The sequence below is a fragment of the Myotis davidii genome, unplaced genomic scaffold (genome assembly GCF_000327345.1).
Source record: "Myotis davidii unplaced genomic scaffold, ASM32734v1 scaffold370, whole genome shotgun sequence".
In the NCBI taxonomy this organism is placed as follows: Eukaryota; Metazoa; Chordata; class Mammalia; order Chiroptera; family Vespertilionidae; genus Myotis; species Myotis davidii.
Genome location: NW_006288615.1, coordinates 12,447,505 through 12,469,847, shown reverse-complemented (window position 1 = coordinate 12,469,847; position 22,343 = coordinate 12,447,505). Strand labels below are relative to the sequence as shown.

Genomic DNA, 22,343 nt, shown 5'->3' with positions numbered 1-22,343 from the left:
TTCTTATTTGCCCGATTGGTTGATAGATTTTCTTTTTTTGCCAGAAAATATACTTAACATAGTTTCTCTCTAGAGAGGTGACCAATCATAGGTCAAGATGTATCTTTTTAGAGACTCTACTCACAACATCATCAATTTTCAGACAAATACTTACCATATACTTTAACAAGGACTGTTGCTGATTTTTTGCCAGATTGATTTTCGGCTTCAATGGTGTATTTTCCAGCATCATACCGGTTAGCTTTATCCACGATAAGTAAAGAGTAGCTGTCAGTGGTGTCAATAATTGCCCGGTTTGCAAGGTCAATGCCCTTCTTGCTCCATGTTATGACAGGAGGTGGTCTTCCAGATACAGACACCATCAGGCGTAATGAGGCCCCAGCTCTGATGGTCACAGTCTTCTTTAAATCGTCTGCAAGCTCAAGATCTGGTATTTCTGGAAAGTAAAAGTCAAAACTTAATTACTTCATGAACAGGGGTGATGAGAAAATAATTCACCTGAAAGTTTATGATAAATACCTAGTCTTTCCACAGGCTCAATTTCGGCAATTGACTCGCTGTATTCACTCATACCCTTCACATTCACAGCAGCAACTCTGAAGGAGTACTTCTGGCCCATTTTAAGGTCTACCACCGTGAACTCAGTATTTCTTATTGTGGCATTGGTATGCACACGGTACCATTGCTCAGTGTCCTTCTCTTGCATCTCAAGAACGTATCCTATGATGTCAGCGCCACCATCGTACATGGGCTTGGTCCATGCCAAACTAATGCTGTGCTTGGTGGTATCTACAACTCTTGGAGCAGAAGGTGGTCCGGGGGTATCTATAGGATTTTAAAAGAGGGATGGAGATGTTATATACATAAGAAAGCTTTGAGATTTGTATTTTTGGTTTTCAAGAGTCACAAAGGCATTATTTTTTGTTGTCCACACCCACCAAGATAATTTTTGTAACTGGCCTTTTCTGCTATTATAGGAAAGCACTCTCTGCTATATTAACACTATTATTATTATTATTTTTAATAATTGACTTCTTTGGAAAGGTTAGATGTTTCTTTCCTGCTACTTTGGCTTGCTATGCTGTGTTCTAGCTAAGCTCACTGTTTAGAGTATCCATTCTCAGGGACTTTCTTTTAGTTGCTCAGCTTTCACAGGGTTAATATCATTTGTCTCCTCTACAGGTGACAATGAATACAGGAATCAGTTTCTTCTACATCCCCTATTCAGCCCCAATGATTTATTCCTTAGTTCTTGGGCTCTAACTCTACACAGGGATTTGCTACTTCCTTTTGAAGCTCTTGTGACAATGATTTTGTTGGGTGCTTATTAAAGTACCCGAAACCATGTGCTAAGCCTCTGCTTAAAAGAGACATTGTCTTCTTTCTTGTCAGTAGCTGTTATCACTACAATGCATTTTCTCAATTCGTTAGAAGATTTATAAAATACATCCTTGTAATATACTTTTTTTTCATAGACTAGAAAACACTGCAACAATTTTCAACTATTGCTAACTTAACAGAAGTAATAGTTAATTTGTTTTCTGATTTAGACTATATTTAAAACCCTTCTAATAAGCATATGCTTTTGTAGACCATTCACAAAGTCTGCAAGTTCTTGGAAGTGGCATTTTGGAAAATTATTTATAATACGGTTTTGGTAGGCATTAGGTTTATGTAGTATGATTCTTGGAACTCACATGATGGCTCTCTGCAGGAGATGAAGTTGGAAGCCTCGCTGGGTTCACTGTTGCCAGCAGCATTCACTGCCGTCACCCGGAACTGGTAAGCACAACCTTCCATCAGGCCAGTCACCTTCAGTCTGGTATCATACACCACATAGTCTTTGTTGACACGTGTCCAACGCAAGCTCTTCTTCTCACGTTTGTCCACTAGGTAGTTGCTGATCTCATTGCCACCATCAGATTCAGGTTTTAGCCACTGAATAATGATATGCTCTTTGCCAGCCCCAACTTCTTCAGGCATGCCAGGTTGCGATGGAATAGCTGTTTACATTTTTATGAAAATACGATAATCAGAATTGCACTAAGTCACCATGGATAAGACTGTCCTCCTCTCCCCATGAGCCCATTACATTTCAACTACCAAGTTGCTTAAAGGTGTTAATACTCACTGAATGAGTTTCTGGCTACAATTGGCTGTGTTTCAGCAGGCACACCGGGGCCGTATTTGTTTACTGCCCGCACTCGGAATATGTATTCATTGTTCTTGATGAGTCTGGTAACCACATAGGATAGGGTTGGGCATTCGCCCTCAACAATCACCCAGTTGAGCCTGCTGGTCTCGCGCCTTTCCACAACGTAGTGAGTTATTGCTGCTCCTCCATCCTCCTGAGGAAGGCTCCAGGCTAACGTGCACTTCTCCTCCGTCACTCTGCTGACGGTGAGATTGCCACATGGGCCAGGGGTATCTGAAACAGGTGTAATGACAAACAGTGGTGAAGATCTTTCCTTCTGCTCACCGTTGAAAATGCTATAAATAAAAGAACATCTGACACGCTTACCAAGAACTTTGACCAAGACAGACACGGCCTTGGTCCCACCGGCATTCTTCACAGTTAAGGTGTATTTTCCACTGTCACTTCTGTCACAGAACTTGATTACAGCAGTTGCTCGTTTGCCAGTATACTGCAAAGAGACTTTTTCACAGAGATCTAGTTCCTTGTCCCCTTTGGTCCAGATGATTTTGGGTTCAGGTTTGCCACCAACTGCAGCATCAAGAACAAGATCTGAGCCTGCTCTGATGGTGACCAGATCACCCTGTAATCTGGCGTCCAGTTCAGCCTTAGGTGGAGCTGTCATAGACAAAGCAGATGTAAATGAACATGTAACAGTTTATTTACACATACATTGTGATAATTTAAAAGGAGAGCATTGAGTATTTTTTACCATATTCATCTCTGCAAGTGACGGGGCCTGTAGATTCTGACCCTTTGCTAATGACGCCTGCTGCATTCTTGGCCAACACACGGAATTCATAAGTGTCTCCTTCACTGAGAGCGGTTACAGTGAAGAAATTATCAGAGACAATGGTATAGTTGCACTTCAGCCAGCGACCATCTCCAACTTCACTGACTGGCTTACGCTCTATGATGTAGCCCACAACCTTGCTGCCTCCATCATATAATGGGGCTGACCAAATCAGTGACACTGTTGATCTTGTGACATCTGTCACTTCTGGTCTTCCTGGTGCATCTGGAAGGGATACAGAAATAAAGTTTAAAAAATGCAATCCTGAATCCTACTAGTACCAATGATCATAATGATAATAAACATAAACAAATATACCCTTAAATTTTGACACATACCAACTGGGTTCTGAGCCATTACAGGTCTTGAAGCTTCACTGGCTTTGCTCACACCTGCAGCATTGAGTGCATATGTTCTGAACTGATATTCCAGTCCTTCTACCAAATTGGTCACTTTGTAGTTGCACTCTAAGCATGGCACTTTGTTTTCTTTCACCCAAAGAATGGTGTTACGCTCTTTCTTCTCAACCCAGTAGCCAATGATTTTACTGCCACCATCATGATAGGGTTCTTCCCAACGAATAGACATGGCATTGGCTGACACGTGGTAGACTTCAGGTCTGGTAGGAGCGCTTGGTGGAACTAAATATAAACAAAGGCATTAAATATGAATACAATTTTATAAAATTCAGGGGAAATATTTAATACTAAAGATGCTGAAATATGATGTTTGGTTTTCTTACCAAATGGATGCTCAGCAATTATTGGTGCTGATTCTAGAGGCTTGCTGACACCAAATCGGTTCTCTGAACTGACACGGAATGAATATTCCATGTATTTTGTGAGATGAGTGACTTTAATCTGAGTGCGCTTGACACTGGAATTGATAAGCTGCCAAGCTGTTGTACCTGACTCACGCTTCTCAACTATGTAATTAGTAATCTCGCTGCCTCCATCATCTTTAGGTTCAGCCCATGAAAGGACACATGATTCGGATGAGATAGATGAGACTTCGATGGGGCCGGTTACTGGACCTGGCCTTCCAATGACCACAACTGTGATGGTAAATGTTTTAACACCAGCTGTATTTTCCAGGGTCAAGAAGTATCTTCCAGAGTCACCTCTCATGCTTTCTTTTACAGACAAGGTGGTTCTGTCTTTTGTTGTTGTTATACTCATCCGCTCTGTCTCCTTAAGTCTCATCTCTTCCAGTTTCCATGTTACTTTGGGGGTGGGACGACCACTGATTGGCACATCAATGGTAAATGTGCTTCCTGCTTTGCAAGTTATGAGCTGATTGGTAATTCCAGTAAGGTCAGCAGTGGGCTCAATTTGAGGCTCTTTGATGATGACCGAAGAGAAGGCTTCCCTGGGTTCACTGTAGCCAGCGTCATTCTTGGCCTTCACTCGGAATTCATATTCCGTATTCTCAACCAGTTGTTCAACGGTGAATGTCAGCAGCTTGGTGTGACCAGCTTCAACCCAGAAGTCAGAGCCCTTTTGTCTCATTTCGAGCAGGTAGCCAGTGATTCGGCTGCCTCCGTCATGGTCTGGTTTCAGCCAAGCTAAGACGGCAGAGGATTTGCTTGTGTCAACAATATCAAGTCTCTTAGGTGGAGCAGGCTGTTCTGTGGCTATTATTGGTTCTGGCATTTCATAGGGTTCACCAATGCCATACTCATTTTCTGCAGAAACACGGAAATAGTAGGGAACGCCTTCTGCCAGGTCATTAACCTTGAGGATTTGACGAGTGCATTTTTCACTGATAATCTGCCAGCTACGGCGACTTGCTTCTCGTTTCTCTACCACGTAGTGATGGATTCGGGCACCACCATCAAGGAGAGGGGCATCCCACATCAGTGTAACAGACCCCCGGGTCACATCCTTGAAGGTAATCGGGCCAGGTGGCCCTGGAGTGTCTAGCACCTTGACGGTGAATGTGACTGACTTACTGCCACTGCTGTTTTCCACAGTAAGGGTGTATTTCCCTGCGTCATTTCTGTTGCAGTTTTCCACGGTGAGGGTGGTGAAGGAGTCTGTTATATGGATATCAGCCCGAATGCTAAGGTTAGAGTCGGGTTTGCTCCATACAGCTGTAGGAGCTGGTCTACCCTGGTAGGCAATGAAGAGGCGGATACTGGCCCCAGCTCTAACAACGTGAGTCTGCTTGAAGTTTGCGTCAATATCTAACTCAGGAGCGGTTAACCGATCAACGGCTTTAATTGTGCCAGTCACTTCACAGCTGTCTCCTTTCCCAGCACCATTGATAGCACTAACCCGGAATTTGTATTCTTCACCTGCTTCTAGATCTGTGACTGTGTATCTTGTTTTCACACATGCCTCTACATTTACCTTGTGCCAGTCTTCTAAGCCAGCTTTGCACATTTCAATAATATACCCAATTATTTCCATGCCTCCATCAAACACTGGCTTAGACCATTCTAAGCTCACAGTTGTCTTTGATGTGTCTGTCACTTTGACCACAGTGGGAGCACCTGGTGGGCTGACTGGCTCTCTACATTTGATTAGTCTTGAGATATCACTGGCAGGTCCTATTCCTGCAGCATTTTCAGCCATGACACGGAATTCATACTCATTGCCTTCTACTAGACCAGTGACTTTGAATCTCGTCTCAGAGATTGGTCGTTTGCTGATCACTTTTACCCATCTTGTGCTTTTCTTCTCTCTCCTTTCAAGGATATACTGTTGAATTTCATTGCCACCATCTGATTCTGGCCTTGCCCATGTCATGGTAATGCTATTGCCTGTTACGTTACTTGGTTCTGGAGTGCCCGGGGCATCAGGAACAGCTGTAAAAGGAGAACAGAGAAATGAATGAATAAGTAAATAAACCAATTAGGCATGTTTGCTTGGAAGTTCATCTTATGGTACATTACCACTTCATAAAAATGGACACTTACTGTATTGTATTTGAGCAACCACTGGGTCAGAATCAAGTGGTCTGCCAACACCAAACTTGTTAACTGCCGAAACACGGAATTGGTATTCATTGCCATTTATTAGTTTAATGGCGGTATAGCTGTGGGCTTCACATTTATCTTCAATTAGTGCCCAAGCAAGTCTGCTGGTTTCCCGTTTTTCAACGATGTAGTGGGTTACAGGAGCACAGCCATCATTGAGTGGAGCATCCCACCACAGGGTCATCTTCTCGCCAGTAATATTGGTGAATCTTATTGGCCCAACTACTTTTCCTGGTGTATCTGTAAGAAAAAGGTTCCACAGTTAGTTCCTTTTTCCTTGTCCATTCAAATGCAATCAGGCCTGACTCTAATCCAAGTCCTGAAAATGTTAAGATTAAGAAGCTATTTTAGAAGTACCTTGCACTTTCACTGTAATTTCTGCTTTTGCAGAGCCAGATACATTTTTGGCTTCCACTTTATATACACCACGGTGGTCCCGAGTAGCATCTCTAACAAAGAGGCTGGTGGATCCAAGAACATCGGTTATTTCCATATTCATCCTCTTTTCAATTTCTACTTCATCTTTGAACCAAGTTACTCGAGGTACTGGTCGTCCTTGCACCAAAGCTTTAATTCTAAGACTCTCTCCAGCTTTGATCACGAGACCATCAAAGTATTCAGGGCCAAACTCTACTGTTGGTGGAACTAAAAAGAAATATAAATAATATGCATTAATTTGGCTTAATAATGATATAAATTAATATTGTTTTTCTTTTTAAAATTTTTTAAATTTTTCTTTATTGATTAAGGTATTACATGTATGTCCTTATCCCCCTCATTGCCCCTGGCCTCCCCACTCATGCCCTCACCCCCTTGGTATCTGTGTCCACTGGTTAGGCTTATATGCATGCATACAAGTCCTTTGGTTGATCTCTCCCCCTTACCTCCACCCTCCCCTACCTTCCCTCTGAGGTTTGACGGTCTGATTGCTGCAACATTTCATTAGCATCATATCATAAAGCCTGGAAGGGTTACTAGTAATACTTATTCTGTATTACCAAAGCTATTCTGAAAGTAGGATTGATAATTGAGAATGTAGATTATGGAGTTAGACATTTGCATGGTTATCTCCTTTGTTATGTTTGTCATGTTATTAATCTCGCATTGAGACTTATAAAAAGAGAAGCAAAACATTTACAGATCATTTACTTCCTAGTACTGCCGCATATTCAAACGAGTTCCTGTACAAGGCTATTGGCTGCACTCAGGCAAGCTGATGACTGTGCTACTGATGTTTGCTGTATTCTAGTAACTTCAGTAAAGATGGACAGTTATTCTTGAGAGCCTTTTAAATTTTTATAAAAGACTGAAATTACAAAGCTAAAAATGCAGTTCCACTTGTATGCTATTTATATGGAAATGGAGTTAAATAATAGACGTGGTAAAAGAGAATTGATGCCAATTACATTTTTTTCCTTTTCTTCATTTGAAAGGTAGATAATCTAATTCATCACATAACAACCTTGGATAATCTGTATGAAATGATGTTCCTGTTCCCATTTTATAGACCAAGGACCAAAAAGTATTTTTTAAAAATGTGAATTCTCTTAGCCTTATTGGAAATCAGTTGTAAATGCTTACCATTTTCATCTCTTGTCATGATAAAGCCAGAAGACTGTGAAGGAGGACTTATAGTTCCAACGGCATTTCTTGCAATTATTCTGAATTCATATCGATCCCCAGGACTCAGTCCTGTGACTGTGTACTGACATTCGCAGACATCAGTAAAGTTGCATCTAACCCAACGATCACTCCCTTGCCGTCTCTCAATGCTGTAGGCCACAATCTTACTGCCTCCATCACGCAACGGTGGGTTCCATTTAAGTGTGATGGTTTCTCGGGTGACGTCAATGTAGTCAGGAGTGCCAGGTGGGTCTAAAATATTATATGGAAATTAAATGCATCATTATTTCTGTAATCTACTCTTAATCATCAATGGAGAGACAATAAAATGAACAAGTCCCACAAGCTCATTTTAGCCATTAATTTCAATTTTTTTGAATTGTAATCTTTAAAAAGAACTTTAAAGTACTTTATCAGACTGATTTGAAGTTAACCCCCTTGCTTTACTTGACCAGTTCTTTAGTGATAATATACATATATATCTATATATCTATATATAGATATATATGAGAGAAGGTGAGGTGATACATGGAAGAAAAGCAGTGTTTGATTTATTTATTACCAACACATTCAGTTGCCGAATTAAATATATTTGAATAAAACTCAATCACTTACCTACTGGGGAAACAGCTAAGGTAAATTTGCTTGGGTCACTAGGTGAGCTTAGGCCGGCAGAATTTTCAGCAAATACACGGAACTGGTAATCCAGGCCTTCTATTAGTCCCGTAGCTCTATACTCTCTTCCAGATATTGGTGATGTATTCACTCTTTGCCAGAGGATGCTATTTCTTTCTTTCTTTTCAACATGGAATCCAGTAACTTCTGAACCACCATTATAAACTGGAGCATCCCAAGTGAGTGACATGCCATCAGAAGTCACATTGTATATAACTGGCTTTCCTGGGGGGCCAGGAATCCTGAACTGGTGTTTTGCCACAATAATGGTAGAGACAAGTGGCTGGCTGACTCCGTATCTGTTTTCTGCCCTCACTCTAAATTGGTATTCAGAATCTTTGACTAAATTAGGAACTTTGAAAGTCGTCCTGGCAACACTTGAGCACACCATCTTCCAATTAGTTTGTGAAGCTTCTCGCTTCTCAATGCTGTAACAAGTAATTTCTCCTCCTCCATCATCTTCGGGCACATCCCATGACATGATGACACTGTCAGCTTTGATTTCATCAAATTTAATGGGTCCTTTTGGCTTTGATGGTGGGCCAAGTGTGATGACAGTGATGGGAAATGAGTTTCTACAAACCGCGTTATCAAGAATAATTGTGTATTTCCCTCCATTCTCCTTTTTGGCATTCTTAATATTGAAAGTAATTTTGTTTTCAGTTTTACTGAAACGGACATTTTCACTTTCTTTCAATGGCAAACCGTCTTTCATCCAACTGATAGATGGTTTGGGTTTTCCTTTATAAGGTAATTCGAGGTGCACGTTATGCCCAATTCTCACAGTGACTTGTGCTCCAGGGATATCTGACAGGTCAACTTCAGGTGTAATTACAAGTTCTTTCACTGTAATCGGCCCAATACTGACAGAATCACTCAGTCCTTTCTCATTTCTGGCAGACACTCTGAATTCCAGGACTGACTGTTCCTTAAGTTGGCCAACCTCAATTTCACATGTCTTACTAATGCCAGCATGTGACCATGTTTGTTCTGTACTGCTTTTCCTTTCCACAACATAGTCTGTGATGACACTACCACCATCAAAGTCGGGCTTGGTCCAGCTCAGGGTAACAGATGTCTTTGATGAATCTTTCACTGAGAGATCACGTATAGGAGCTGGTACTTCAGCAGCCTTCACTGGCTCTGTGGTTTCACAGGGTTCCCCAATGCCAATTTCATTTTCCGCAAGAACTCTGAAGAAGAATGGTGTTTTCTCCGACAAATCTGTTACCTTAAAGGATGTACTAGAACATTTGTTTGCCACTGCAGACCATGTTCTCTTGGTGGCGTCTCTCTTTTGAATGACATAATTAATTATGGGCGATCCTCCATCAATGAGAGGAGGATCCCAGAACAGAGTGACTGTGCCTTGAGAAACATGTTTAATATGTAGTTTCTGGCAGGCGGCTGGCGTATCAAGCACTTTGACACTCACAGTTGAAGACTTGGGTTCACCAACTCCATTTTCTATTGTGAGAATATATTTTCCTGTATCATTGCGAGTCACTTGAGGAATAATGAGTAATGAAGATGAATCAGTGTTTTGAATGCTGTATCTGACATCACTGCCAAGATTCTTGTCATCTTTTCTCCACGTGACAGTAGGTGGAGGTCTGCCTTTAAAGGGAATAAATACTTGGACATCTTCACCCGCTTTGGCGATGATAGAGGTTCTGAAAGCCACATCTAGGTTGATCTCTGGTTCCTCTGTAGACATAAAATGGACATATACAATGAATTTTAAAGCAAGAAAATGATTTACTGAAGATACTCTAATAAAAAAATAAAAATGCAATGATACCAGTAGGTACATACCAAGTATATCTTTAGCTTGTGCAGGTTCAGTCATTACTATAGGTTCTCCTTGCCCAGCACAGTTTACAGCAGACACCTGGAAGTAGTAATTGACTCCAGGTTTCAGGTTAGATACCACATATTCTGTAGTTCTGACTTCTTCTTTGGTAGAGACAATAGTCCATTCCTCTTCCTCTCCTTGTCTCATCTCGACAACATAGCCAGTAACAGCACTGCCCCCATCATAGACAGGTTTACTCCAGGCAAGAGTAATGGATGATTTAGTTGTATCTGAAATTCTTATCTTAGCCGGTGGGCCTGGAGGATCTGGAATGGCCATTCACATAGTAGTTACATAATCATGTACAATTCAGTGACATCAAAAAAGACATGGGTGACGATGCTGCATTTATGAGCACTTACCGATAGGATCAGCAGCTTTGTAGAAGTCAGATGGTTCCGAAAATGGACCCTGTCCAGCAGCGTTCACAGCACAAACTCGGTATTGATAGTCACTGTTTTCCGTGAGTCCTGTCACTTTCTGTCTGGTGTCACGGATAGTCTCCTTTAGGACTTTAAACCATCCTAGACTCTTCTTGTCTCGTTTCTCAAGGAAATAGCCAATTATTTCATTCCCGCCATCTGCAACTGGTCTGTTCCAGACAACAGTCATTGCATTCTTGGTTATCTTTGTCACCTCTGGTATGCTTGGAGGCCCTGGTGTAACTATTTAGAAAGGAAAAGGAAAATGAGCTCAAGGGATTGACATTAATGACAAATTCTACCCTTTCAATCTTCAAATCTTATCCAAGAATATTAGCTTCATTTGTTATATTTTCCACCCTGTGAAGAGGATGATTATGAGAAGAGATATAATACAAAAGAAAATCAAAGTCATTCTAAGAAAGCATTTACAAGCCAGCAGAATAGCTTATATTTAGTTTTAGAATACTTTTAAGTATTGGATTTCAGTTTTCTAATGAAATCATGTCTCACCAAATGCATTCTTTGCTACCACTGGATCAGATTCCAGTGGATCACCAATTCCGTATTTGTTCACGGCTCGAACCCGGAAGATGTACTCATTTCCTTTGATAATTTTGGTGGTTGTAATGATGCACTCTTCTAGATTTTCAGACACCATAGACCACACAACGCGGCTTGTTTCACGCTTTTCCACGATGTAGTGAGTGATTTTGGCACCACCGTCATCCTCTGGAGGCCGCCAGAGAAGCGTCATCTTTTCAGCAGTGACAGTCTTAAATTCAATTGGTCCACCTGGTGGTCCTGGTTTGTCTGTCAATGGAAGAACAAAACAGTACGTTAGTCATTTTAAAAGGCTATTACTTAAAATTACTAAGTTTTAGGCCAACAAAATATGATGTTGGCCTTTACTCAGTACCTACCAAGGATCTGTACTCTGATGGTGGCTGACTGTGCGCCCATTTTTTCATTCCTGAGTTTTAATTCATAGCTTCCACTATTAAGGCGACTTGCATCTTTGATGAGTATAGACGCAAGGTCAGTGGTATTTTCGACACACACCAGTGCATTGGTTTGTAATTCTTTATCATCTTTATACCACTCAATTGTAGGCTCAGGTTTGCCAGAAATGCCAGCTCTGAGCTTCACAGATGTACCTGCTCTGTATTTGACAACTTCTGTATATTCTAGAGGTAAATCAATTACAGGTCCACCTGCAGGAAAAACAGATGGTAAATATTTAAAAGGTCAAAAAGATGAAATAAATGTAATAACTTTAAAGTGAGCCATTGGCCTTTATTTAAAAATATATGGACACATATAGTAGTTCTAATCCTATTTAGCCATTATTTTAAACATTCAAATGTTACAAGCTGCTCTTCTATCCCAAGTGGGTAAGAAAGATTGAGAGGAAGTTCTGTACCCCAATGACACTGCATTAATTGCACAGGGACTTAAATGCCTTCGAAATATATTTAAAAATCTATTAGGTGTTTGATTTCAGTGTTGAAATGAGATATGCTAGGGAGAACATCATTGAAGAATAAGCATTATCCATTTTCTTTCATGCTAGGTTCTCCTTTCTCTTTCTTTAACCACCTCCTATCCTTTTTATTTTCCCTTTTCAGTTTATTGGTGTGGGTGGTTCATGTCAGACCCTTGAAGTCTGAATTCTCTACTCAAAGAGCTACATGCTCCACTGGATAGGTTTTCTGCTATGCTTCTTAGAATTTTTCCATCCACCTTTATTTCTTTTTAAATTGATTTTAGAGACAGGAGGGACGTGGGAGGGAGGGAGCAGAGGGAGAGAGAGAGAGAAATATTGATGTGAGAGAGAAACATCGATTGGATCAATTGGTTACCTTGCCTTCTGTGCCCTCGTCAGGGATTGAACCTGAAACAAGGGTATGTGCCCTGACCAGGAAGCTAACCTACAACCTTTTGGTGTACAGGAGGACATTCCAAACAACTGAATCACACAAGCTAGGGCAATACTAACCAGGCCCGACCCTGCTTAGCTTCTGACATCAGATGAGTTTGGACATGTTCAGGGTGGTATGGCCATAGACAGAACTTTAGAGAAATAGAACTAAATCTGACCTGCTTCCTGGTCTCACAAGTACTGACTCAGTGTCCACAAAGCCTGATTCATAAAGAGCAGCTCTGGGATTCTCAGCGTGAGGATGAGAGTGGACACTATAGAGGCTCCTCTTTGAAAATGGGAAACTTAGAAAAACTATCACAGGATGCCTAACTCTAATGAAATTTTCAGTTTTAAACCACTGTTGAATTGAACATACTACTTATTTTCCAGAATGGTCAAGTATGTATATTTTGGACTGACAACAATGTACAGAGAGTTCAGGAGTTTGTTTGAATTCCCACTCTGTCACTAATGAGCTGTTTGATTCTGGAGAAGTTACATAAGCACTTGAAACCTCAGTTTTTTTTCCTGTAAATTGGGCTAATCTTAGGGCTGTTAGAACTAAGGGGGAGCATTCATGGAAGGTACCCAAATATTAGCTGCTGCTAATACTACCGTGAACACCTCTGTTTAGTTTTTCACTTATTTAAGAAGAGTATTTTCTGGGTACTCAGCCATGGTCTTAATAATTGAGTCTGATGTTTTAAAAAAGAAGAGTGAAAGCACCAACTCATAGAGCCAAAGAATCATAAAAGGTTGAAGCTGAAAAGGCCTTTAGATATTCTGTAGTCCAAATCTCTTGTTTTACAATTAAGTCAAGAGGCCTGGGGAGCTTAAGGAATTTTCCTTAGACTCCCAGCTGGTTCTTCCTAAGACTGCCAGCTAATGTCTTTTAAAAATCAAACTAAAGTGTATACTAAAAGTTATTCTATAGGTTAAAACCAAATGGATTAAGGGTAACTATTGAGTTAACTGCTGTTGGGATTCAAAGTGGTGAAAATGCTTACCATAAGTATCAATGCAGGTAACGGGGCCCACCACCTCGGACGGATTGCTGATGGAACCAACAGCATTTCTAGCAAAGACACGGAATTCATACTGCGAATTCTGAGTCAAGCCAGACACAGTGAATTGAGTCTCAATGACATTGGTGAAGCTGGCTTTGGTCCACCTGCCCTCCGGAAGATCTCGTCTTTCAACAATATAGCCTGTAATCTTGCTTCCTCCATCGAAAGCTGGTGGTTGCCATGAAAGGTTGACAGAATTCTTTGAAATATCAGTGATACGGACATTTCTTGGTGGTTCTGTGGTAAACAAGAGAAAGCAGATCAGCAGCAAGCACTATGCCAACATTATTTTGCTTCGCAGAAACAAGATTAGCAGTTTTAGTTATCAGAAGCATCTTTCTTATCAAATAACATACCACAGGCATCTATGGCTAGGACTGGCTCAGACGGGTGGCTTGGTTTCCCAATACCAGCAGCGTTTTCCGCATACACCCTGAATTCATAAATAAGTCCAGCACTGATCGTTGTGACTTTGAAGTGAGTTGTGCGGATGACCATTTTGTTGACTTTTTGCCATAAAATACTGTTTCTGTCTTTCATTTCCAGGTGATAGCCTATAACTGCATTGCCTCCATTGGACACTGGTTCATGCCAGCCCACGGTGATGCTTTCTCGAGTAACATGATTGATCCATGGTGTAGATGGCGGTCCAGGTGTTGCTACAAAAGAGATACATGCCGTAAGTTAATATAGACATTTAAAACATTTGTGTAAGCGAAAACCTGGGATCTTTGCCAAAATTGACAACTTACTGTAGGGCAGTTTGACAACCACATAAGCTGAATCTATGTGATCACTGATTCCAAAGCGGTTTTCTGCCTTGATGCGGAATTGGTATTCTTCTCCTTTGGTCAATTTCATGACTTTAATCATGGTTCTTGCAACTGTGGCAGACACTTCAGTCCATACTGCCGTACTTGTCTCTCTCTTGAGTACAATGTAATTGGTGACATTACTTCCGCCATCATACTTAGGTGGCTCCCATTTGAGAGTCACACTTTCTTCAGTTATATCACCAATAACAATAGGGCCAGTTGGGGGACCAGGCCTGTCTAGCACAATGATGTTAATAAAAGCTTTGGTCGTTCCACTGGAGTTGGCAGCTGTGATCTCATATCTTCCAGCATCAGCAGCAACGCTTTCTTTCAGATTAATGGTTAGGTTCTCAGCAGTAACTTCAGTATTAAATCTCATGGTTGCCTTCAGGGGTACACCATCTCTTGATAAGGTCACTTTGGGCAGTGGTTTTCCAGAAATTGGAATGTCAACTTTAAGGTTCGAACCAGCTCTAACATACACAGTCTGACTTGGGAAATTCTTCATATCAATTTCAGGTGGTTCTAAAAAAGAAGAGTATGGCAGATGAAGATGAAAACACATTTCTAACGATGAACTCAGATCCATGCACATAATTTCAAATTTTGCTTCTACATAAAACTAGACATACCTAGTTGCTCCTTAACAAGAACAGGAAGAAGCAGCTCTCTCGGGTCACTCAAACCAGCTTGGTTTTCAGCAAACACCCGGAAAAAGTATTCAGAGTTTTCCCTCAGACTAGAAACAACGTGATGGGTTGACTTTACCACGGCACATTTCACCCAATTTTTCTGTCCTTTTTCTAGTGCTTCAACAAGATAGTGTACAATTCTGCTTCCACCATCGTGTTCTGGCTTCAACCAGGCCAGGGAAACACTATCTTTGGATACACTTGTTACTCCAAGTTTTTCAGGTGGGCTTGGTTTTTCTAAGAAAGCAAAATATCAAAGGAAAGGGAAGATTATTATAACATTTTAATCCATGTATATTCTTCCTGCATTGTCAAGAGAAAAAATTTTAAATGAAGGCCATATATCTACTCTGATTAGAGCCTTTCTTACTTTTTATATGACCAGTTTGGCTTCTGAGCTTTTGCCATTCATTACATGTCATAGCATTCAAATTCAAATTAAGTGTCATTTGACCAGATTAAAGCTAAAATTTACCATAGGTTAATCATGAGTATAACATTGAAAAATATGAACAATCTTGTAAGAAACTTCATCATGTAATTTCTGCACACCTATGCTATATACATAGTCAAATTCAATTGTACTTAAATTTAACATACATTATCCAGTTCTAGCTATATTACTTCCTACTTATATTTTTATCAATAAAATTTTTCTCTATTAGAGATTTCATTTTGTGCCATAGTATGAATTGTTTGAGGTGTGAACCAAAAACATTTAACATTAAATAGTAATTAGAATGATTCACACTATTCTAGGAAAATTAATATGAATTTGCAGATTTTCTTTGTTCGTAAAGCATACCTGTTATTTTTACTCCTTCCTGTGTTTCAGCTGGTACACCAACACCAAACTCATTTTCTCCAAAGACTCTGAAGTAGTAGATCGCCCCTTCTTGTAGGTTGGTAACTTTGTAGGAGAGGCGGTTACAATTGTTGGTTACAGAGACCCACGCTTTCTTGCTGGCCTCACGTTTTTCTATGTGGTAATTCTTCACTGGTGCTCCACCGTCGTTTTCAGGCACATCCCAGGATAACACAGCAGATTCTTTGGTGACATCATGTACAGAAATATTGGCTGGAGGACCAGGAGAATCTAAAACTTTGACAACTAAGGTCAGTGAAACAGCATTCAAATGATTCTGAATTGTTAATGTGTATTTTCCAGAATCATTTCGGTTGGCATTTTCGATAGTAAGAGAGGTACGAGAGTCTGTGGAATCAATGTAAGCTCGAATGCGGAGGTCAGTGTCTGGTTTACTCCACGAGACATTGGGTACCGGTCTTCCTCGGAAAGGCACAGTCATGGTGAACGAGGCACCAGCCTTGACAATCAAGGTCTTCTTCATTTCACTGTCAAGATCAAATACAGGTTCTTCTTCTCTTTCTTTTGCTATCTGGGGATCAGAACTATCACTGGGATCACTAGCACCCACCTTATTGACAGACCTTACTCTGAAAATATATTCGGCTCCTGTTGTTAGTCCATTTATTGTATATTCGGTGCCTCTTAAGCTCTGAATGGCAACTGTCCAGTCAGTTTCATCGGATGTTTTGTATTCCACAGTGTATCCAGTTATTGGGGCCCCACCATCAAATAAAGGCTTAACCCAGCTAATAGTTATATTTGTCTTGCCAGAGTCTACAACTTTCGGTTTGGATGGAGGAGATGGTAAGAACACTGGATCTTCTGCCCGGATTAAGGGAGAGGTTTCACTTGGAAGGCTTAGGCCAGCAGCGTTTTCTGCAAAAACTCTATACTCATATTCACATCCTTCCCGGAGTCCTGTTGATTTCACTCTCAAATCATAAACTGGTTTTTTGTTTACACGCACCCATCGTAGACCACTTTTCTCTCGCCTTTCAATGATATATCCAGAGATCTCACTGCCTCCATCACTCTCAGGTCTCGACCAGCAAAGTGTCATGAACTCTTTGGTCACAGATGTAATTTCCAAAGATGTGGGAGGACTTGGGACTGTAAATGGGTCTAGGGCCTTTACAGCCACACTCTCTAGGGGCTCACCAACACCATATTTATTAACACCTGTTACTCTAAAGATGTATTCATTGCCTTTGAGTAATTTGGTTATTTTACAGGATGTTGTCTTTAACTCTCCTTCACAAATTGTCCATGCAAGGCGGCTTGTTTCACGTTTTTCTACAATGTAATGGTCGATACTTGCACCGCCATCTTCTTGAGGAGGTCCCCAGGAAAGAGAGCATTTTTCAGAGGTGAGGCCATTTATCTCAATCGGTCCTGCTGGTGGGCCGGGCTTATCAAGTACTTTGCAATTAACTGCCATAGACCGAGTTCCTGCAACATTCTTCAGTGTTAGTACATACTGCCCAGTGTCTCGTCTGACACAGTCTTTCACTGTTAACAAAGTATTATAGTCCGTTGAGACAATTTCTATTCTTGCTCGTTCTTCAATTTCTACACCATCCTTGGTCCAGGAAACTACTGGCAGCGGTCGCCCTGCAATGTCAGCATTTATCTTAAGGACTTCTCCAGCTTTGACAACAATAACATCTCGGAACTTGACATCCATCATAATTCTTGGAGCCTCAACATCGTCTTTAACTGTAATAGGTCCAGTGGATTCAGAGGGTTCACTAACTGAGTCAGCAGCATTCCTTGCAAAAACCCGGAATTCATAACGCTGATCTTCAGTAAGTTCAGTGACTTCAAAGTATGTTTCTTGTACGTTAGTAAAATTGCACTTCAGCCACCGGCCATCTGGTAGTTCTCTACGTTCAATAATGTATCCTGTGATCTTAGCGCCACCATCATAACGTGGTTTAGACCATTTAAGTGACACGGATTTTCTTGTGATATTTGTGACTTCAGGTTGTCCAGGAGGGTCACAGGGATCTCGTGCAGGAACTGGTTCACAAGCTTTACTGCATTTACCGATTCCAGCAATATTCACAGCATATACACGGTACTCATACATCAGTCCTTCATCAAGGCCAGAGACTTTCATTTGAGTATTGGGGATGAGAATTTTATTTGCTTTTGACCAAAGAATGCTGCTTCTTTCTTTATATTCAAGGTGATACCCAATTACTTGACTTCCTCCATCATTAACTGGTACTTGCCAGCTGACCATCATGGTAGATTTTGTGGCATGCACAACTTTAGGCGTACCAGGAGGTCCTGGGGGACTGAATGGATACTCTGCAACAACAGCTGAGGATTCACTGTAGGAGCTCTTTCCATAGCGGTTTTCTGCACAAACACGGAACTGATACTCACTTCCTGTTGTCAGACGCACTATTTTAATGGATGTTCTTACAACTGTTTGTGAAACTACATGCCATGTTGTGGAAGTAGTTTCTCTCTTTTCAACAATATAGTTGCTTATTTGGCAGCCACCATCATATTCTGGAGGACTCCAAGAAATAGTTATATTGTCACAGCTAACCTCATCAATACGTATAGGTCCTGGAGGTCCTGGTTTGTCAAGGACAATTACTGTAATAGGAACTGTTATGGATCCAGCACTGTTTGAAACACATAATTCATAAGTTCCAACATCTTCCCTTGAAGCTTCCTTAATAGACAGTGATGTTACAGTCTTTGAAGAAGTAACATTGACTCTGGTTGTCTCCTTAAGAATCTGGTCATCTTTTTTCCAGCTTATAGTAGCTTGAGGTCTTCCTTTGAATGGAATATCGATCTTAAGTTGGTCTCTAGCCTTTACATTGAAAGTATTGAAAGGAAGCTCAACTGAAGGCTCTATTTCAATATCCCTTGCAATTACTGGCACTCCAAGTTGTCTTGAATCACTTCTTCCTTTTTCATTAACTGCAGCTACCCTGAAGACATACTCTTCTCCTGTAGTTAGGCCAGATATAGTTGCTTCTAGAGTCTTAACTTGTGTGCAAGTGCTCCATTTCTCACTCCCTTTAGTCTGCATTTCAACTACATAACCAGTAATTTTGCTGCCACCGTCACTTTCTGGTTTTTCCCACTTAATTGTAGCTGTGTTACGAGTCACATCAACAAGAGTTACTCTTCCAGGTGGGAGCGGTGCTTCAGAAGCTTTGATGGATTCAGTTGTTTCAGCTGGCAAACCAATCCCATATTCATTGGATGCCAAGACTCGGAAGTAGTAAGAACATCCTTCTTGTAGATTTTCAATTTTAAAAGTGTTCTTAGTGCAATTGTTTGTCACGGTAGCATATGCTTTCCTTGTAGCTTCTCGTTTTTCGACGATGTAGTTTGTAATCTTAGCTCCTCCATCAATAAGTGGTGGTTCCCAAGACAATGTCACCGAGTCTTTCTTCACTTCTCTTACAGTCAAATTCACCGGGGCACTTGGTGAGTCAAGAACTCTGACATTAACAAAAGCTGTTTTGGAGCCACTGTTATTTTCTAGTGTCAGATTATACCGGCCACTGTCAAATCTGGTAACATTATCAATGACCAACATTGTATATGAACTGGTCACCTCAATCTGGGCCCTCTCAGTGAGAATGGCATCAGCCTTTTCCCATTTAACTTCAGGTTCCGGTCGACCTTTGATAGTGACAAATAAGCGTAAAGTAGTGCTTGCACGGAGAATGACCACCTTTCTGAGATCAGCATCAAGTTCTATTTCTGGTGGTTCTAGCCGATCTTGAGCAACAACTGAACCAGGTATAGTTGCAGGTTCACCTACACCTTCAGAATTGATGGCACAAATACGGAAATTATATTCAGTATTTTCTTTAAGCTCAGTCACTGTGAACTGCTTTCCTTGTAATCCTGTTGGTGGAGTGCAAGTTGTCCATTCATCGGCAGTGGCTTCTTTGACTTCAATAACATAGCCCTTAACAGGGGCACCACCATCGTAAATTGGCTTATTCCATGCAAGGGAGACAGAGGACCTGGAAGTGTCTGTCACTTTTGGATTACTTGGTGGACCTGGTGGGTACAAAGCATCACATGCACGATAGAAAACAGATGGCTCACTAGGTTCACCCACACCAGCTGCATTTTCAGCTGCAACTCTGAATTCATAGGAATGACCTTCGGTGAGGCCAGTTACCCTCATTCGGAGGTCTGTTAGTGTTTTCTTGTTACACTTGATCCATCTGATGCCTTCCTTATCTCGTTTTTCAAGAATATAACCCTCAATTTCAGCACCTCCGTCATCCACTGGGCGTGTCCATGTTACCACCATAGAATCTTTGGTGATTGCTGAGACTTCAGGTGGTGAAGGAGGACCTGGTGGTTTATAAGGATTACAGGCTATGACAGGCTCAGATTCCAAGGGCTCTCCAATGCCATACTTATTAACAGCCATGACACGGAAAATGTACTCATTACCAGGAAGAAGTTTGGTGACTTTGTAGTTAAGGGCCTGTACCTCAGTTGAAACCTGGGTCCAGGAAAGTCTGCTTGTCTCTCTCTTTTCAATGATGTAATGTGAAATATTAGCACCGCCGTCTTGTAAAGGTGGGTTCCATGCCAGGTAACATTTTTCAGCAGTAACCCCAGAAACTTTGAGAGGCCCTTCAGGAGGCCCTGGCCTGTCACGTACCTTTACAGTGATTGGTATAGACTTTGTACCGCCTACATTGCTCAGTTTCAGAATGTATTGTCCTCCATCAGTACGTATGCAGTCTTTGACAATGAGAGTTGTTTTCTGAAGAGTAGATTTGATTTCCATCCTAGCCGCTGTTTCTTCAAGCTCTTTTCCATCTTTTAACCAAACAATATCAGGTATAGGTTTGCCGCGGATATCAGCTTCAAGGACAAAAGTCTCTCCTGCGTGAACAATGATGACATCTCTATATTTTGGATCCAATGAGGCATTTGGTGCATCAATTTCATCTCTTGCAGTAATGGCACCCGTGCTTTCAGATGGTTCACTAAAGTTGCCAGCTGCATTTCTTGCAATTACTCTAAATTCATATCTTTGGTCTTCTACAAGTCCACTCACTGTAAATTCAGTTTCTAATACATTGGTAAAGCTGGCTTTCATCCAACGGCCATCAGGTAGGTCTTTCTTCTCTACAATGTAACCTGTTATTTTGCTACCACCATCATAGGCAGGTTTCTTCCATGTTAGTGTGACACTGTTTCTTGTAATAACAATGGCTTCAGGGCGACCAGGTGGGTCACATGGGTCACGGGCAACAAAACATTCGGACACTTTGCTAGGCTTACCGATGCCAACAATATTTTCAGCAGAAACTTTGAACTCATACTCAAGGCCTTCATCAAGCCCAGTTGTTTTGAATTTGGTATCTTGAATGGGACTCTTATTTAATTTGATCCATAAAATGCTGTTCTTTTCTTTCTGTTCCAGATGGTAGCCAATAACTTTGCTACCTCCATCATTAACTGGCTCATGCCACTGAACAAGCATTTGATCTTTTGAGATGGATGTCACAAAAGGAGTTCCAGGTGGTCCAGGGACTTTAAATGGATATTGTACAACAACTGGTTTAGAATCCAGAGGGGTACTTTTTCCATACCTGTTTTCAGCAAAAATTCTAAACTGGTATTCTGTGCCTGTTCTCAGTTTGCTTATTTTAATTGTTGTTCTTGCAACTGTTGCTGATACCATTTGCCAAGTGGTAGTGGTTGTATCGCGCTTTTCTACAATGTAGTTGCTTATTTGGCAGCCACCAGTATAGGCTGGAGGTTCCCAAGATATGACCACAAAGTCTGCACTAACTTCATCAAACCGAACAGGTCCAACTGGAGGTCCAGGCTTTTCCAAGACGATAACGCTGAGATTTTCTGTTGCCTCCCCTGCACTGTTTGTTGCTGTTATGGTGTATTTTCCAAAGTCATCTTTGTTACTTTCTTTAATGTGCAAAATAGTTGAAGTAGCTGTTTCCTCAATATTTACTCTTGTTGTCTGTTTAAGAGTCTCACCATCTTTGATCCATGAAATTTTAGGTCTTGGTCGGCCAATAACTGGAATTTCAATTTTAAGATCTTCTCCAGCTTGGACAGTATATGTATTGAATGGCAACTGAAGACTAGGCTGTATAGTCAAGTCCTTGGCTATGACTGGAACACCAAGCACTCTTGGATCACTTTTTCCTTTCTCATTGTAAGCCTTGACACGGAACTGATACTCTTGTCCAGAACTCAAACCAGTAACAACTGCATTACAGACTTTGGATTCAGCCACAACACTCCATTTTTCAGTTCCCTTGGGCTGCATTTCAACAACATACCCCAGGATTCTGCTACCACCATCATGTTCAGGTTTCTCCCACATAAGTGATGCACTGGTCTGAGACACATCAGTGAGTGTAACCTTTCCTGGTGGGAGGAGGTTACCTTTCCTGGTGG

At 41.1% G+C, this 22,343-nt stretch overlaps 1 protein-coding gene across 1 annotated transcript in view; it reads right to left on the bottom strand.

Annotated features, from left to right (window-relative positions):
• The window catches only part of TTN (titin), a 283,199-nt gene that overhangs the window by 18,091 nt on the left and 242,765 nt on the right, over positions 1 to 22,343 (bottom strand). The window contains 21 exon segments of the mRNA XM_015561820.1: positions 155 to 436; positions 520 to 825; positions 1,698 to 2,003; positions 2,132 to 2,428; positions 2,522 to 2,812; positions 2,907 to 3,212; positions 3,326 to 3,628; positions 3,730 to 5,796; positions 5,908 to 6,207; positions 6,325 to 6,612; positions 7,549 to 7,842; positions 8,206 to 9,972; positions 10,081 to 10,386; positions 10,483 to 10,785; positions 11,056 to 11,355; positions 11,466 to 11,756; positions 13,474 to 13,770; positions 13,890 to 14,192; positions 14,286 to 14,873; positions 14,981 to 15,277; positions 15,846 to 22,341. Coding sequence (XP_015417306.1) covers positions 155 to 436; positions 520 to 825; positions 1,698 to 2,003; positions 2,132 to 2,428; positions 2,522 to 2,812; positions 2,907 to 3,212; positions 3,326 to 3,628; positions 3,730 to 5,796; positions 5,908 to 6,207; positions 6,325 to 6,612; positions 7,549 to 7,842; positions 8,206 to 9,972; positions 10,081 to 10,386; positions 10,483 to 10,785; positions 11,056 to 11,355; positions 11,466 to 11,756; positions 13,474 to 13,770; positions 13,890 to 14,192; positions 14,286 to 14,873; positions 14,981 to 15,277; positions 15,846 to 22,341 — 15,988 coding nt within the window.